Raw genomic sequence first — 17,352 nt, 5'->3', positions numbered from 1 at the left:
ATATGGATTTTAGATATAGATCAGGGGAGTGCCAGACTACAATCCCACTGCCAGAGAGTCTGGGAAACAGGAAGGATCCTAAGAGAGATATGTATGGTACCCCAGAGAAGGGGAATGAGGCAAGATCTCCTGAGCAGATTGGGAGCATGGGAAGAGGGGAGAGAGAACCTGGAAAATGAGAGGGGGAGAAGACGAGGGGAGAGGAGGACATGGGGGAGCAGGAAGGTTGAGTTAGGGGAAGAATAGAGGAGAACAAGGTGAGAGATACCATAATAGAGGGAGTCCTTATAGGTTGGAGGAGAGATCTGGCACTAGTGAGATTCCAGAGATCCACAGGATGGCACCAACTGGCAAACTAAGCAATAGCGGAAAGACTACCTTAAATGCCCCTCCCTGATAATGAGTTTGACAACTACCTTGTATGCCATCCTAGAAACTTCATCCAGTGGCTGAAGGAAGCAGAGGCAGACACCCATAACTAAACACTGAACTGAACTCCTGGAACCCAGTGACAGAGAGGGAGGAGTGATGAGCAAAGGGGTCAAGACTGGGCTGGTAAAACCCACAGAAACAAGTGACCTGAACAAGGGGAAGTTCTTGGACCCCAGAATAATGGCTGGGAGGCCAGCATGGAAATGATCAAGACCCCCTGAATGTGGGTGTCAATGAGGAGGCCTAGGCAATCTATGGGGCCTTGGGTAGTAGATCAGTATTTATCCCTGGCATACAAATGGACTTTGGGTGCCTATCCCACATTGAGGGATGCTCTCTCAGCCTAGGCCCACCCCCAAATGAAATGACAGACTTTGGAGATCCCCCATGGAGGGCCTCACCCTCCCTGAGGAACCCAGTGGAGATTGGGGGAGGGGCTGGGGAGGTTGGGGGGGAGCAGGGGAAGAGGGGAGGGAGAGGCAGCTGGGATTGACATGTGAAACAAGCTTGTCTCTAATTTAAATAAAAAATAAAAAAACTTAAGTCCTTATAAATGTTCTTTCCCTGATCATTTTTTTTCTTGACCATGAAACAAACTGGAATCTAATATATTCCAACCCAAGAATGTCAGCCCATGATACAGTTCTCTTACTGAATCTGTATATTCTTTTGACTTCAATTTCAGTACTAACAGGAATTAGGCGTTGACATAACAGATCTTGAAGGTTATAAGTGGGGAAGCAACATCATGGATACACTTGAAAAAAAAATGAATCCTGTAGCTTCAAGAGAGCAAAAGAGATTAGAAACTACTACAGTAGCCTCCCAGGCAACTAGCAAAAAGAAATGGATAAATGACTTCAAAAATATTATCTATGTTTTGACATCTACTTCAATAGTCCTGCATTCCCTCTACCTACACATTTACTGATCATTCTAACTAGCAAATGCCCAGATTCAGTTTTCTTGTCACAATCACATGTCACATGATATTAACTGGGAGAGTTTGGAGTCATACCCATATTCCTCTTGGGATTCTGCACAATGCCAAGCATACAGTAAGCACTCATTAAATACTGATAGAATGGATACAACACTTTTCCTGACCACCACCACTAAAGGTCATAGCAATTTTCAGAAAGTTCTATAAGCTCCTACATATACCAAAAGTTACATTGCATTATGGTTTCCTTCAGCTCACAAAATTTAGAGTAGTCATGAACTTAATGTTCAACAATAAGAAAATGGCTAAATGAACAACAGTCATAATTACTAAAGGTCAAATTAATAAAATATAATACCATACTTTAAAAATGACCAGTGAAATAGTGTGCCTGAGCAGGAGTTTTCTGGAAAGTGCTAATACAAGCTTGTGAGCACCTGCTGTGTGCACCTGTTCAGCTCCATATTCAGTGACACATCATTAGGCATGAAAGCTTCCAGGGCAGGAGTGTTTACACTATAAAATTTGGCAAATGACAGGTTTTAAACATGTACCACTATATTGCTACATGTAGGCAGCAATGATCAATGACTGATAAAATCATTATTTGAAAGCTTGTTGGGAATCTCTATCACATCACATGGATCAGGCTAACACTGTAAGAACTCATTAATGAAGAAAATATACAAATTAGAATATCCTAATATGGAACAGGAAAAGCACACAGCATCACTAGGAAGCATTCTTGTTAAACAAATCTGATTCTAAATGAGCCTAGATATACCTAGTTCATGGGAAATGCAGCAGATGGAAGCATAAGCAACTAGCCAAAACCCTGAAAATGGAAGTCAACAGGATGAATGCTTTCCTTATTAATGAATGGGTGCATGGATTAATGAATGAATGAACAACTATAAAGGGGGAAATGACTGAAGAAGAAGCCCACCAATTAAGACACAGATTATCAAAGCAAAAGCAACCGCACATGTAGTCATATGTCTGAATCTTGATTTGAACAAGCCACTGCAAAAAGACAGACTTGGGAGACATCGGGATACTGGTTGAATAGTAAATGGTATTTAGGAACTATTGCTAATTTTATTAATTAGAATGGGACTAAAAGGGAACCATAGGGAGGAGAGGAAGGACAACAGAGTATAGTAGAGGGGAGAATATGAGTAAGTACAAGGGCAAAAATGTCAATGAAATATTAATTTGTATATAGCCAAAAATTTTTAAATAATTCAACAGCCAACAAAAAATTGATAAAAATAAAGTACTCCTCACACACACAGAATCTTATAGGTATTATATAATATTTTGGATTTATAGCAAAATAATGTATGGAAATGGTTCACTAATTTGAAACATAATAGTTTTTAAATAAAGCAGTCAGTATACAGAATATATGTATAAAAGAAAAACAAAACTATCAGTATAGACATAAGCTATCTTTAGGAAATAACATTATCATGAAAAAGTAATGAAGAAAACATGCATAATTTGGTCTCAAGTATTTTAAAGACATCAAACCTGAAGTTGAGTTCATGGGAACACATATACATTCACAAATGCACTACCAACTGTCAGGAGGGACTTGGTGCGGGATGAGGTCAAGAAATGGAGCTGGGCTGTGGGGGTGCCCACCTTTGGGATGAAGAGACAGGCAGATGCCTGAGTTCAAAGCCAGCCTGGAGTGAGTTTCAGGACAGTCAGAGCTATACAGAGAAACCCTGTCTTGGAAAAAAAACAAAACAAAAGGAGGAGGAGGAGACAAGGGCTCATGTTTGAATTGCACATACAAGAAGGAATTTGTCTACTACCGAGGTGAGTTTTTTATACACATTTTCAAAAGGGTGGTCACTCTAACTATTCCTACTTCATTCCCCAGAGATTATGGTCCTGTTCCTCCCCTACAGGCCCTCCTAAAAGCATTCAGCAGTCAGGAATTTCCATAAAACCAGAGAGAAGCCAAAGAGAATGCACCCTGCCCAGCAGCAGTACTGGCTTAACCTATGTTGCCAAAGACTGGTAAATCCCCAGGTTTTTACCTCCTAAAGGCCCAAACCACAGCACATTGTTAATAGAGAAAGGTGCACAGAATTTGTTGGAGAAGAAACGATCTTCTAAATAAAGTCAGCTGGCAATCAGAAAGGGCAAAAGAAGCCAAGGACAGATAGTGTACTCACTGGCTCATACTTTGCATACACTGCTTTTCATCTCAGTGTTCATGCTGAGTCCTGGCACACCCCAGCTTGGAAACAACCTGGACTATTCTCATACCTCTGAAAAGTTTCATCTAGGCCAATGTCCAGATGTACTTCTCATTGTTTACATGAACTTCTAGACTTCAAATCTCTTGCCAAAGGAACACTATGCTGCAGCCAACACTTTTTATAATCACTCAAGTACTGAAACCCTCAAAAGGATACACTAATGCTCTGTCAATATAAACTCCGGCTGTGTTACTTCTTAAAGCAGACCCTCTATGATAAGCAACATTAGCTCTAAAAGCAAGGATTCCTATCTGGAAAAGCAGAAGGGACCCCTAAACTTTCAAAGACAAGTGAGTGCACTGGCAGTCAAAGGCCTGCATCTCAGTGAAGGGGAGTTCTCATCCAGCTGGCTAGAAAACAATGGGAGGCTAGCGAATGAGTAAACGAAGGAACAGTTTGATACCCCCTTTTCTGTACCACTACCATGTGAGAAAGCTCAGAGGCATTCCTACGAAATATTTGATTGAGTAGATGAAATGGGAAAGGTAAGAAAAGAAATATTGCTTCCTTTGCTATTGCAAAACGGGGCCCTAGCTTTAGAACACATAGTTAAGATCCTAGTTTTAACTGCTCCCTGCTCAATGACCTTGGGCAAACTAACTTGCGCTCATAGTTCTATGTCTGTAAAATGAGGAAGCAGTACCTACCTTGCAGGGTTACTGTCAATATTAGAGATAACACACACAAAGTGCTTTAAATGTGTCCTCTGTAAAAAGTGAGACACAAATTCTTGTCACTCACAGCTATTATTATCTGGTGGCAGGCAGTAGTGAAGTGAAAAACCAGGAAGTATAAATAGGGAAGGCTGACTTAAGGTAGAATAATCACTTCAAACATAATGCATATATTACTTGATAAATGGTCCTAGAGCAATTATTTCATACACAAAAGAAAAATTTAAGCTGAAATAATAAAACATTCAATAATGATCCTACTGGTGTCTTCCAAACACTAAAGGGGATTTCACCTTTAATTTGTGAGTAGCTGAAGGATTATTAGCTAAGCAGTTAGGAGCCCAATAATTAGCATGTGAGCCACCTCACTATGTAAACTTCATGTGTCCAAACAAAAATTTGATGAGGTTACAGAATTCATGATAAATAAACTAAAACCAACTGTATTTCAATATATTATCTATCAATGGAAGGCTTTTAAAATAAATTTTCCTTCAAAAACCCTATTTAGAATAGAATCAAAAAGAACAAAGTTCCTAGGAATAAATTTAGCAAGACAAGTATAAGCTCTATATGCTTATAAAGTATAAGACACCACTGAAAGCAATTTAAAGACCCAAATGAATGAAAAGCCAGTCTGCGTTTGGGGAGTAGAAGACAAAATTATTAAGATAACACTAACCAAAAGTAATCTATACATTTATACAGTTCAATCACCAATCAGAAGGTTTTTGCAGGAACTAATAAGCTAATCCTAAATTTCATATGGAAATGCTAGACAATCAGAATAATGAAAAAAACTAAAAAAGAATAATGTAGAAGGTCTTGTAGTTCTAAAACCAAAACATACTACAAGAGCTATGAAACTGAAGGAGAGTAGGGATGGTTTGGAGGGAGTAAAGGGAAGGGAAAAATGTAATTGAATTACAATCTTTTACATGTTTTAAAAAGCTGGAGAGATGGCTCAGGAGTTAAGAGCTCTGGCTGCTCTGCCAAAGGACCTAGCTTTGATTCCCAACACCACATCATGCCTCACAACTTCCCATTAACTCTAGTCCCAGTGGACATAGTTCCCCCTTCTGAACTCACACAGTGCACAAACACACTTGCAAGTAAAACATCCATACATATAAAATAATTCTTAAAAACAAAAAGAACTACAGATACATAATTACAAAGACACTGTGATATTCACATGAGTACAGACATAAAGATTAATGGAACAGAATTAAGAGTCTGGAAATAAACACATACTTGTATGGTTAATTGACTTTCCACAACATTATCAAAAAAGCAATAGTCTTCAGCAAGTGATACTGGACAAACTGGACAAACACATGCAGAAAAATAAAACTCGACTTCTGCCTCATATGCAATGATTAACTTACAATGGGCTATATTTTAAAATCAAGCGTGAAACTTTCTGAAGAGTAAATTTTTGTAGCCTTGAGCTGGGCAATTTCTTAGATAGGATACTGAAAGCACAAGTGACAAAAACAGGTCAACTGAACCCTATGGCATCTTTAAAAGGATGGTATCTTTAAAGGATACCATCAAAAATGCAAAACACATGCAGATGAAGATTTGTTGATTCTGCTCAAATTTACATTTTCCTAATGAAACAATTCTTAACTGCTTTTCCCCAGTTTTCAAAATCTCTGGTTGTTTTGTTTAGGTTCTGCTCTTTGTTATTGGTTTCAGCTAGATCTGGATTTTTGTTGTTGTTGTTCTTTTAGTGGCTTTTTAATTGAAATAGTATATTATTCAAAATCTTTTCCTTTTGAACACTTTTTATATGCTAAGAGATGTGTGTGGTTTTATATTTTATTCATTGTACATCCCAGCCTCAGTCTTCCCACATCCTCCCCCTCGCAGTCCCTCTATTTCCCCCTCCCCCACCTTCTAATCTCCTCCTCTCTAATCTCCATCCAGGAAAGGGCAGGTCTCCAATGAGCATCAATAAAACATAGCAAGTTTCAGTTAAGACTAAACACCTCCCCTTGTATTAAGACTGGGCAAAATGACCCAGTTAAGAGGAATAGGGTCCCAAAAACTAGTAAAAGAGTCAGAGACAACCCCTGTTCTCACTGTTAGGAGTCCCACAAGAGGACCAAGCTACACAACTGTAACATATATGTATCAGAAATGAGAACACTGAAGGCTACTGAAAAAGAAACCTGGAAATCAACCCAGTCACAAAACCTTTGACCTACAATCTGTCCTGCCTGCAAGATGTGCTGGGATAATGGTGGCACAGAATTTATGGGAGTAGTCAACCAATGTCTGGTTTAACTTGAGGCCCACACCACAATGAGCCCATGCCTGAAACAGACTGGATGGCCAGGAACCCCAGACTGGATAGTCTGAACATCTATGGTAGAACCAAATACTACTGGCATAAAAATTAAATGATTCCTACTGATATTCTGCTATACTCATAGATTGTTGCCCTGCTCAGTCATCATCAGAGAGGCTTCCTCTAGCAGCAGATGGGATCAGGTACAGAGACCTACAGTTGAACATTATTCTCCCCCACCCCTGCATCAGCTTGGGGAACCCCATGGAAAAATAAGAGGAAAGACGTAGGAGCTAGGGGGAGTATAGGATACAAGGAGAACATGGCCCACTGAATCAACTAAGCAAAACACATATGAACTTAAGAGTTTCAAGCAGCTAACACAGGGCCTGCATGAGTCTGCCCCAGGTTCTCTGTGTGTGTGTTATGACTATTGGTGTTTTGTGGGACTCCTGACAGTGGGAGCATGTGTGTCTGAGTCTTTTGCATGCTCCTGGAACTCTTTTCCTCCTACTGGGTTGCCTTGTCCAGCCTCAATGCGGGCTTTTGCCTTGGCTAATTGTATCTTGTTTTGTCATGTGTAGTTGTTCTCTTAGAGGCTTACTCTTTTCTGAAGGGAAATGGAGAAGGGGTGGATCTGGGGGAGAAGGGAGGTGGGGTGGCTAGGAGAAGTGGCCGGAGGGGAAACTGGTTGGGATGTAGTGTTTGAGAAGAATCTATTTTCAATAAAAAAAAAGAAAAATGTGAAAGACAAACCCACAGAAAGAGAGAAAATACTTGTATATGAAACATTAGAAAATAAAATTCTATCAAGAATGCACGTATAAAAAACTCACAAAAATAATAAAAGGCAAAATACCCAAATTTAAAATGGGGAAAAGTTTCTTATGGATATTTTCTTCCAACATGACATATAGTAGACTCATACTTGTTAGGAAACTAAAATGAAAAAGCTATACCAAATATGTTAAGAATATAAATGGACTGGAATTCTTATGCATTACTAGTGAAGTGGTAAATTGGTAAACCTTCTTTGGAAAACAGTTCAAGAAACTCTCAAAATATTCAGTATAATGTCATATGAACCAGAAATTCTACTCATGTGCATATATCCAAGACAAGCAAAAGCATGCTCTCATGAAAACTTGGACATGAATGATCAAAGAACTATCCAGAATTGTCAAAAAGTAGAAACAACCCAAATGCCCATCAAGAGATAAACAATGAAAACAGATGTGATCACACTACAACATGCATGAACATTAAAAACTTTTTAAGTTAGATTAAATAAACCAGTCTCAAAAGAGCACATTTTATATTAATACAGAATGTTCAGAACACACATATCCATAGAAATACAAAGTAGGTTGGTGGTTACCAGAGACTGGAGGGAGGAAAGGGTAGAATGAGAAATGACTGGTAATGGATGAAGATTTCTTTTTAGGATGTTGAAAGTGTTCTGAAATTAAAAAGTGTGGATATAAATTTATAGTGTAGCACTATAAATCACAAAGGCCACTGAACTGTATACTTTTTAAGAGGTAAGTCAGACAGTGTGTGAATTATATCGTAATAATACAATTTATAAAAACAAAACTGCTCAGACTGGATCTGTATCATGAGCCTTAACTGTTGGATGTGGGGCAGAAATCCATGACTGTACTAGCTCTTACAGGAAAGAGGCATGGGGTAATGTGCACAGCAGAGCTGACTAAATGTATCCTTCAGAGAACTTGAGAGAGAAGCCTTAACAGCATCTCTTACTTCCCAGGAGCATCTCATTTCTCAAGTTACAGAGAGAAACTGTCATTTGTAGAAAACCCAGGACAATCACCTCTCAAATTAAGCCAGAGTGCTTCCCTGAGCACACATCTCACAATGGAGGCTTTGGGAAGTCCTCCATTACCCTGTACTGAAGGGGAACAGAAGAGTAATCTGAATAATACAGCAGCACCTGGAAGAATGCTCCAGAAGGCTTCTGTCATTTCAGCTGCATTCCAGGAGGTGGTAGCAGATGGTTATAAAGATACTCTGAAATGGTAGGTAACTTTGAGATGTGTGAATTTAGCCAGAAAAAATATCTCTGGATTTTCATGTACCATTGCTATACCTTATAGCATGATAGATAATACATGTATATGCGGCAATATTTAAAAGAATGAATGAAAGTAGGACTGTTTCTCATTCCTGTCCCCAGTCATACTGTTCCTTTGCCTAGAGGCAACCATCACTTACCAGTTCAGGCATAATAATCTTGGTGTTTGGAAGGGAGAAGCAGGCAAACTTGGAATCCATATGCATTGCTAGTGATAGTATTCTTATGGGAAGTTTCCATACATTTATAAGCACAAATATTCTGTGGTATGTCTTTTTCATTTAATTTATCTTGGATATTCTCTAAGAAGTATGTAGACATCATTTTAACTATAGAATAAATATTATTATCAATATTTTTAAAACAAGGTAGTACCTTAGCTTCTTTTCTGTTGCTGTGATTAAAAAAAAAACTGACAAAAGCAACTTAAGGAAGAAAGGGTTTATCTTAGCTCACAGTTCCAGGTTACAGTCCATCATAACAGAGAGGTCACAGCAGCAGCAGGAGTATAAAGCAACGGGTCATATTACATCCCCAGTCAAGAAGCACAGAACTAGAAATGTCTACCTCTGTTCAGCTCCCCTCTCAATTCACACAATCCAGGACCCCAATCCAGAAATGGTGCCTCCCTACGTAGAGAAGACCTTCCTACTTCATGCCTACAAGCCAACCTAATCTAAACAGCGCCTCACTGAAGACTCCCTTCCACGGTAGCTCCAGATTTTGTCTAATTGGCACATCACTACCCATCACTGGTGGGAAATTTGCTACTCACAGGAAGTCATTACCCATGAAAGTATTTTGTTCACCCATCACAATGGTTTTAATGTGTGGCTCTTAATGGATGTGGCCATAGGAAATATGGTAGAAAAAGCTATCCATCAATATCCACCCTCCTCTTTTAATGTAAAAAGGTGCCATTAGAAAGCAGCTACCCTGTTTCACAAACATATCCATGGGACCGGTTTTGTGCCCTGGGTCATAGTGGAAATGACAGAAGTCACTAGGCTGAATCTTTAAAGAAATAGCTATAACTCCTCACAACCTCTGTGCTTCTGCCAGGATTCTCAATAACAAAAACAGACAGGGCTGTTGTGGTAAAGGCAAAACTAAAGCTTTTTACCATCACCATGGAAACCTCATGCTGCAAACCTTAGACATGGCTTTGAAAGAAGAGGCCAAGAGTTGAAGGATGGGAAGTTCCATCCAATAGAAAAGGAAAAAAACATTTTATGGGAAAAATCCATCATTGCAACAAGAAAAGCCAGTTCAATTATAAAAAGGATCAGACTCATTGTGTGATTTCTCTTACAGGAATTTCAGTAATAGATGCTTCATGACTACAATAATAGGCCTACAAAACCAATAATCATCAGTAGCCCAAGGTTTGACTACCTCCAGGTTTTGTAGATGTGTATTACTCCTGACTTAGACTCCCTCACATAATTACTACATTTTTTTATGTATTTGTATGCGCATGTGTGTGGGCCCACTCTCTTACGTTTCTTTCATCTTTCGAACATGGTGGCTGTGTAAGAATGGTGAGTAGATGGATTCAAGACCAGGATTAGCTATAACAAATTACGTGATCAGATTATATCACCTTCTCCAATGAAAGTCCACACTTTGATGCCTGTTCCTAGAGCCCTGGGCTCCTATAAATTACACATTCTCACTTTGTTTGCAACTCTCAAAGTTGAAGACTATTGTCCTACATTTCCGAACTTGCTCTTATTCATTTTTATTGACTGTTGCTTCTTTGGTGGCGAGGGAAGGGTAGAGACACTGTTTCTCAGTGTAACAGCACCCTAGCTGTGCCGGAACTTTCTTTGTAGACCAGGCTGTCCTCAAACTCACAGAGATCTGCCTGCCTGCGTCTCCTAAGGTATGCACCAACAAGCCTGATAATCGTTGCTTCTTGTTAGACATAAACATTTCTCTTATCTATCCCATCTTTCTCTTCATTTCTTCTTGCATTCTTGCTTCTTTGCACTCTCTCTCCATCAAATTTCTCTCTACTTTTTTGATGGTTGTTATTTGAGAAATGGTCTCACTATAACCCTAGATGGGCTTGAACTCACTTTGTAGACCTGACTGGCCTTGAACTCACAGAGATACACCTGCATCTGCCTCCCAAGAGCTAGTATTAAAGTGGTATACCACTGATCCTAGCTTCTTAATTGTTATTTTAGATTTATTTACTTTATTTTATGTATATGGGTGTTTTGCCTACATGTATACATGTGCACCAAATGCATTCCTAGTGCCCATGGAAGCCCAAAAAGGGTGTTGAATCCTCCAGAATTGGAGTCACATGAGCAACTATGTGAGTGCTGGGTCCTGGACAGGGCAGCCAGTGCTCTTTGCTGCTATGTCATCTCTCTAGCCCCTTCATCCATATTCCATTCCATTTTAATAAGCCACTGTCTCTCAGTACCTTGGTGGCACACACTGCTTTCAAGCATCCTGTGGGTCCCATTTTTTAAAGGGATTTGTTCTTCACCTCATGTCAAATATCTTACTTCATCTCAACCCAGCTTCCCTGCTTTCCCATACCTTTCCTTACTCTTGATTTTATAAACAGAGCATCCCAGATAGACTTTGTATTAAGCGACAAAACTAGCAGAAGGAGAAACTGGAGGGATAAGGACCTAGCAGAACAGCAAATTATATCAGCAGCCAATGCTGACATTCTCATGTGCCTTGGATAAGAAAAGGACAGAAGTTCTCAGGTAAGATGGAAAGATACAATACACAGTATTTGTGATTAGTCAACATACGCTGGGTGAACCTTGTAAGCAGATGAGTCACAAAAGAAGAATAATGGCCAATAATAGTATGGAAGGATGCTTGGCCTTATAAGGAACCGGGAAAGTTTTTGCCTGCATCCAAAAAGATGAATACTGAGTCATGATGGTGGTAGTATAAGGGAACACTCTCAGACAATGCTAGAAATGAAGTAAGCCGACAGGTTTTCTGCAGCTGTCTAGCAACATACATCTACACTTTAAACATCTACAGTTAGCCGGGTAGTGGTGGTGCACGCCTTTAATCCCAGCACTAAGGAGGCAGAGGTAGGCGGATCTCTGAGTTTGAGGTCAGTCTAGTCTACAGAGTGAGTTCCAGGACAGCCAGGGCAACACAGAGAACCTGTCTTGAAAAATAAACAAACAAAAAGTAAACATCTACAGTTTGTTATCTCAAAACTCCTACATGTAGGATTTAGTACAAGAAAATAATCAAATGAAGAAACAAAGGTGTGGATTTGAAATCACTGATCATTTCTGCCTTGTTTGTAAGCAAAAACCAAGGTAGGACTGTGGAAGAGGAAAAGAGGTTTGTGTCTATTGGGGGAAATTCTTCACCACTACATAATCAACTATGGTACAACCATATCATGCATATATTAAGAGGAATGACAGTTCTTTACTATGGTCAGGACACAGAACAGCAAGTGTAGTCTGATCCTTTTTACCTAAAATGATGTCTAAAGACATGTGCAATGAAGATGGTCAGATAAGTTCTCTTCGGTGAACTCCTCTGGGAGGTTTAATCTCTACTTTAGGCATTTCTGGTTTGTTACTTTTTTATTATTTTCTAGAAATACAGAACATAATAAAAATGGTACAGAACTCAGAAAAACTTGTGTACTTTTCTGTAAGAAAGAACTAACACAGAAACAAATTAAATAAATGCAATGTGTGGTGGGTTGAAGGAGATGTCCCCCCCCCATATTCTCGGGCACTTGAATACATCGTCCTCAATTGGTGACCCTGTTTGGGCAGATATGGAAAGTGTGGCCTTGCCAAAAGCATATCATTGAGGGCAGGTTTTGAGAGCTTAAGCTCTGTGCCATTTCGGTTTGCTCTGTTTCCTGCCTGTGGTTTAAGCTGTGAGCTGCCAGCTCTCAGTTTGCTGCTCCAGCTGCAGGGCCTGCCCATTGCCACACTCACTATTCTATCACCGTGGTAATGGACTCTTCTTAGTCCTCTGGAACTACAAGTTGCCTTGCTCATCGTGCTGAAGCACAGGACTAGAACCCACAGACACAGTGATACCACCTGACTTTTAGAATACAGCAGCAGTCTATTCTTCATGAGATAAATTTGAACTGCTTGCTAAACATTCAATTCTGTAAGCCTTTTGTGTAAGCTTAGTATAGTGGCATACACCTGTAGCTCCAGCACTTGAGAGATTGATGCAGGAGGATTCCCCCCACAAATTTAAAACCAGTCTTGGACTACATAGTGATTTTGAGGCCAGCCTGGGCTGAATAGTAAGATCCTGTATGAAAAACAAAACAAAACAAAAAGTTCAGTTGCATAAACCTATTCTGAAAAGACATTGGAATTAGGCTATGAATGCGGATCTCTCTGTCCAGCTAGTTTTTTTAAACCTGCTGTGTCTGTTTTTGTTGTTTGTGTGAATATGGTTTCAGAGATGACCAATATGAATTGGAGAAGCAATTAGGGGAATCGTGGCTAGTAGTGGTTAAATCTTTTTCTCCCAGAAATCATTAGTTGCCTGTAGTTCTTTGTCTAGGAGTGGGACATTGAGTAATTTCCCCTTTCCATATTAATATGTCCATTGATAATAAAATTTTTCTGGTCTTGTTCATGCAGCCCTTTCTAGGAGAGATTGATTCACAGTAGATTTCCTGATATTGTATCTCTTACAGTCTTTCTGCCCCTCTTCATTAATATTCCCAGAGTTGTAGATGCAGGAGCTCTGATCTGCCCAGCTATTTTTTCAATCTTTAGATTTATTTATTTTTTCATTTTGTGTGTACAAGTATTTTGCCTGCATGTAGGTCTGTGAACCACACACATACAGTGTCCACGGAGGCCAGAAGAGAGCATTAGGTGCCCTGGAACTAGAGTTGCAGCAGATTATGAACATTCATGTGGATGCTGGGAACTGAACTGTTCTCTGGAACAGTTTCCAATGCTCTTAACCACTGGCTCATCTCTCCAGCAACCCTTCTCCTATTTTTGATACATCTTAGATTTATCTAGACATATCACAAAGGCTTTCTCCAAGACATTCATCAAACCAAAACATTTTTCATCAAGAAACACGTCATCATTGAAGATGCTAAAAGATTACTGCCTAAATTCAGGATCTCCCTAAAGCAGCCTTGAGATGGGAACTTGAGAATGTCTTTTATTTGGCTGTGGGCAAAGTGAGATGGAGCTGGAGGAAAGAAAAATATGAGGCTTGTTAAGAAATGGGTAGTATGACAGACTAAACTAGGTCACTCTGGAAACCTTCTGAAAAACTTTCTAGAAAGAATTACAGAACTGTCCACTGACATCAAGGAGTCATGGGGCATTATCCTCATCACACAAAGTATCAGGGCTGGTCCTAAAACTCTTCAGCCTTGAAAATATGAGCCTTGGGTGCATATCAAGGTGTCTGGGTCAGACAGAGTGGAATTTGCAGTATGTTTATCAGCTATCCAAAGCTTTCCAATCCCATGCAGTACATACTGGCCTTACTTTAAAGACAGAGACTCTGAGGCACACAAAGATTAGCTCACTCTGTGAAAAACAAACAGGTAAAAAGCAGCTAAGGTGAACTCTAAATACACTGAGAGATGCACAACATTTCCATTCTCAGTCCTTGCAAGGGAAAGACACTGACACAGCTATCTACATTATTTTAATCTTCTTGCATCCATAGCAAAGTCTTCTAGTTTCTAATCTTATAAGCAAGCAAAATTTTCATAACATCATCAGCCATGGCTACTCTTACCCTAGAGACAAGTCACTATGAAATTATGCCAAAATTTGGATCAAAGTATGGGGGAAATTTTTATCTGATGAACTCATTGCAGAGAATCGGTTTCATAGAGAGTTCCAGATTTGAGTATATTAAAACCTAATCTATAACTATACTATGAGGAGAGTACTTTATTAGAATAAGCGAAACATCCTGAGCACTGCCAGGACACTGAGATCATGCTAATGTGAGAGCCAATGGGACTCTTTGCTTTAGCAGAAAGGGTAATAATCCACACATCACTAGCAGCCAAGTCTGCTTTGCTTTAAACTGCACACAGACTGAGAAAACATTTCAAGACATCATATTGATAGTTCACCTACATACATCAGTGGAAAGGCTCTTGCAGCTCCCCAAATGACATCTGAGACAGTGCTGTCTATGCTGTCACCTGTCCTGAAGCAAAGGCATGTCTCTTAGGTTTTGTTCCTTAGCTTTCCTAGGACACAGCCTACCTCACAGGAAGCAGGGAAAAAGGCAATCCTCTCTGACACCCCTCAGCCCCAAGGCAGCTGTTGACCCAAAAAAAATTCCCAGAAACTCCAGAGGAGCCCCTAACCCTAACCCTAACCCACAAGGACCCTAGCCCTAGACCCTCCACCCAACCATTTAAAGTCTTCTGCACTTAATAGTAAGAACACGGGGATAAACTGCTATAGAAGGTTCTGGCTAGGTGCTGAACACTGAGCTCTGACCCTGAAGAACCACACAGTGTCTCAGAAAGATGCCAGTGATCTTATTAACAAATTACCATAACACAGAGGACAAGACCGCAGCCAAGCACACCATGGGCTGCCTGGAGTTGAGGCATTTTTATTCTCTTAGTAAAGCAGAGCTTCATAACTCTTGTTCTTCAGCAGTGTGGGCAAGTCTCCAGACACATATGCTATGTATTTGTCTGGGAGTGTTCCTGCCCAAGAATATCACAGCAACATAAAAAGTTGCATGGCAAGGAAAACTGCCAGGTCTGTCTGCTCTTTTGCCTGACACACAGAGGCCTTTGCAGTAGAGACATATCCTGGCTCCAACAGGAAAGGGGAGGGCTTGGGTGGGAAGGTGGCACTTCACCTGGAACACTGGGCTGGAAGACTTTATTCAGATCCAAGGAGGAGGCTCTGGAATGGGTTTTCTGTGGCCGCGGTGGTGGGGTGGGAGGGTTTTCACCCCTTTTCATGGTCTCTTCTATGGAGGTGCTAGAGTAAGATCTGTAGCAAAATAAGGGAAGGTCAGAAGGAAAGAGTGGATCTTTATTCCCTTAAGCTTGGTTGAAGTAGAAAATAACCCAAAGTCAAAATGAATGTGGAGAACAGAAAGGCTGCCAAAAAGCAACTAAAAATACTACTGTTTCTTAAATGTCTCTGTGTATGAAAATTGTCCAAACTCAGCCATGATTGGGATCTTTTGCCCTTATTTTGCCATAGGCCTAAATTTATACTCTAACCAAAAATGTTTTGTATAAATTCAAATCCGTTTCTGTTATAGTTGCTATTAAGAATTATGTGTAAGCCTTTCAGCTTGCATGAAGCCCTTTGGGGAAAGGGCTTCATGCTATTAACCTAGGTAAAAACGTGGGTTTACTTCTAATGTGATGGCAAGCACATATGGAATGGGGACAGCTATGCTTTGACTAAGAACTCAAATGCAAGGGTTATGCCACAAATGACACCAAGGAAAGAGAAACACATCAATCAGCTTCAATGGGTTAGCTAGCCTTGCCCTGAGAAATAAGGGTTTTGTGGAAATTTTCAATGCAAAGGCTTAATTTTAACCTTCTTTAAAGTGTAACAAGCAATAAGGCACAGCTAACTTGGTGACTTCTGACATTATAATAATGACATTTAAAGAAAATGGAAGAAAAGATAGAATGCTGCAAACTCTAGTCTCTTTCTGTTCCAATTTTTAAGATGTTTGAGTGGTCATGAAGCAAAGAAGAAATATTTCTGCAGTAGCAGCTAGGATATTTAGGGGCAACCTACTTATTTTGTGTATTACTTTAACTCCATGCTTTGGTCTCATGCTATGGACAGGAAAAGCATGGAGGAAGTGGATGTGTTCATCTCTTCTACACAGATTCTCAGCTGACTTCATGTCAAAGCAGAAAATGACCCCTGAATCACAGATACATCTGACAAAGAAATTAGCTTCAGGAAACTGGCTTCTGTGTTTAGCTATTACAATAGTTCTTCCTGAATTACAGTTGATCAATGGCTATTAAACCCCTGTGCTTGGGTAAAGTTGTTTTTGACAAATCAGTTTTGTTTGCTCTTAACTTTTATTAAGCTTGTTCTTTGACCTCTTCATACACGTATAAAGTGCATCAGATTACTACAACCCCCTCTCTAATTTCCCTCTCATTCCTATTATCCCTGCTTCCTCCCAAGTCTCCTTTCCACATTCATGAGGCTTATGGGGGTTGTTGTTTTGTTTTGCTTCTTTGTTTACAAGACCCACTGTGATTTATGTGTGTGGCTGTGAGCTTGGAAGCATCTACTGGTGTCTGGTGAACTCTGGTGCGTACACAACTACACACAATGACTGCTCCTCCTTCAGAACTCATCAGTCATCAATAGTTGAGCAGAGAAGGGCAGGGCCCCATAAGGTTCAATTCATAACTAACTGTTGTTAGACAACATTTCCAAAACCAAAAAAGTTTCTCAAGGTCTCTCTGTGGTGGCTAAAGGTTTTCTTTGTGTTGCAAGGACACAATCTTAATACAATCTTAAAACAACCATAATAATGGTATGAGGCATGCTCTTGTGTTGGTCTTAGTACCACATCTGGCCAGATAGATGAGGTAAACATAGGCAAGAACAAAAGGGAAAATTGCCTAACACTGTCAAACAGAATCAAAGGGA

At 39.9% G+C, this 17,352-nt stretch overlaps 1 protein-coding gene across 11 annotated transcripts in view; it reads right to left on the bottom strand.

The window, feature by feature from the left end:
* The window catches only part of Reps2 (RALBP1 associated Eps domain containing 2), a 220,605-nt gene that overhangs the window by 66,299 nt on the left and 136,954 nt on the right, over positions 1–17,352 (bottom strand). For 7 of the 11 annotated variants that reach the window (XM_040744098.1, XM_040744093.1, XM_040744088.1 and 4 more), the window contains one exon: positions 15,566–15,702. The exons of the other annotated variants lie outside the window; for them this stretch is intronic. In XM_040744098.1, the coding sequence (XP_040600032.1) occupies positions 15,566–15,702 (137 nt within the window). The remainder of the gene's footprint in view (positions 1–15,565; positions 15,703–17,352) is intronic. 11 annotated transcript variants of the gene reach the window in all.

The sequence above is a fragment of the Mesocricetus auratus genome, unplaced genomic scaffold, assembly GCF_017639785.1.
Source record: "Mesocricetus auratus isolate SY011 unplaced genomic scaffold, BCM_Maur_2.0 Super-Scaffold_100003, whole genome shotgun sequence".
Lineage (NCBI taxonomy): Eukaryota > Metazoa > Chordata > Mammalia > Rodentia > Cricetidae > Mesocricetus > Mesocricetus auratus.
This window is presented reverse-complemented; position numbering and strand designations above follow the sequence as displayed.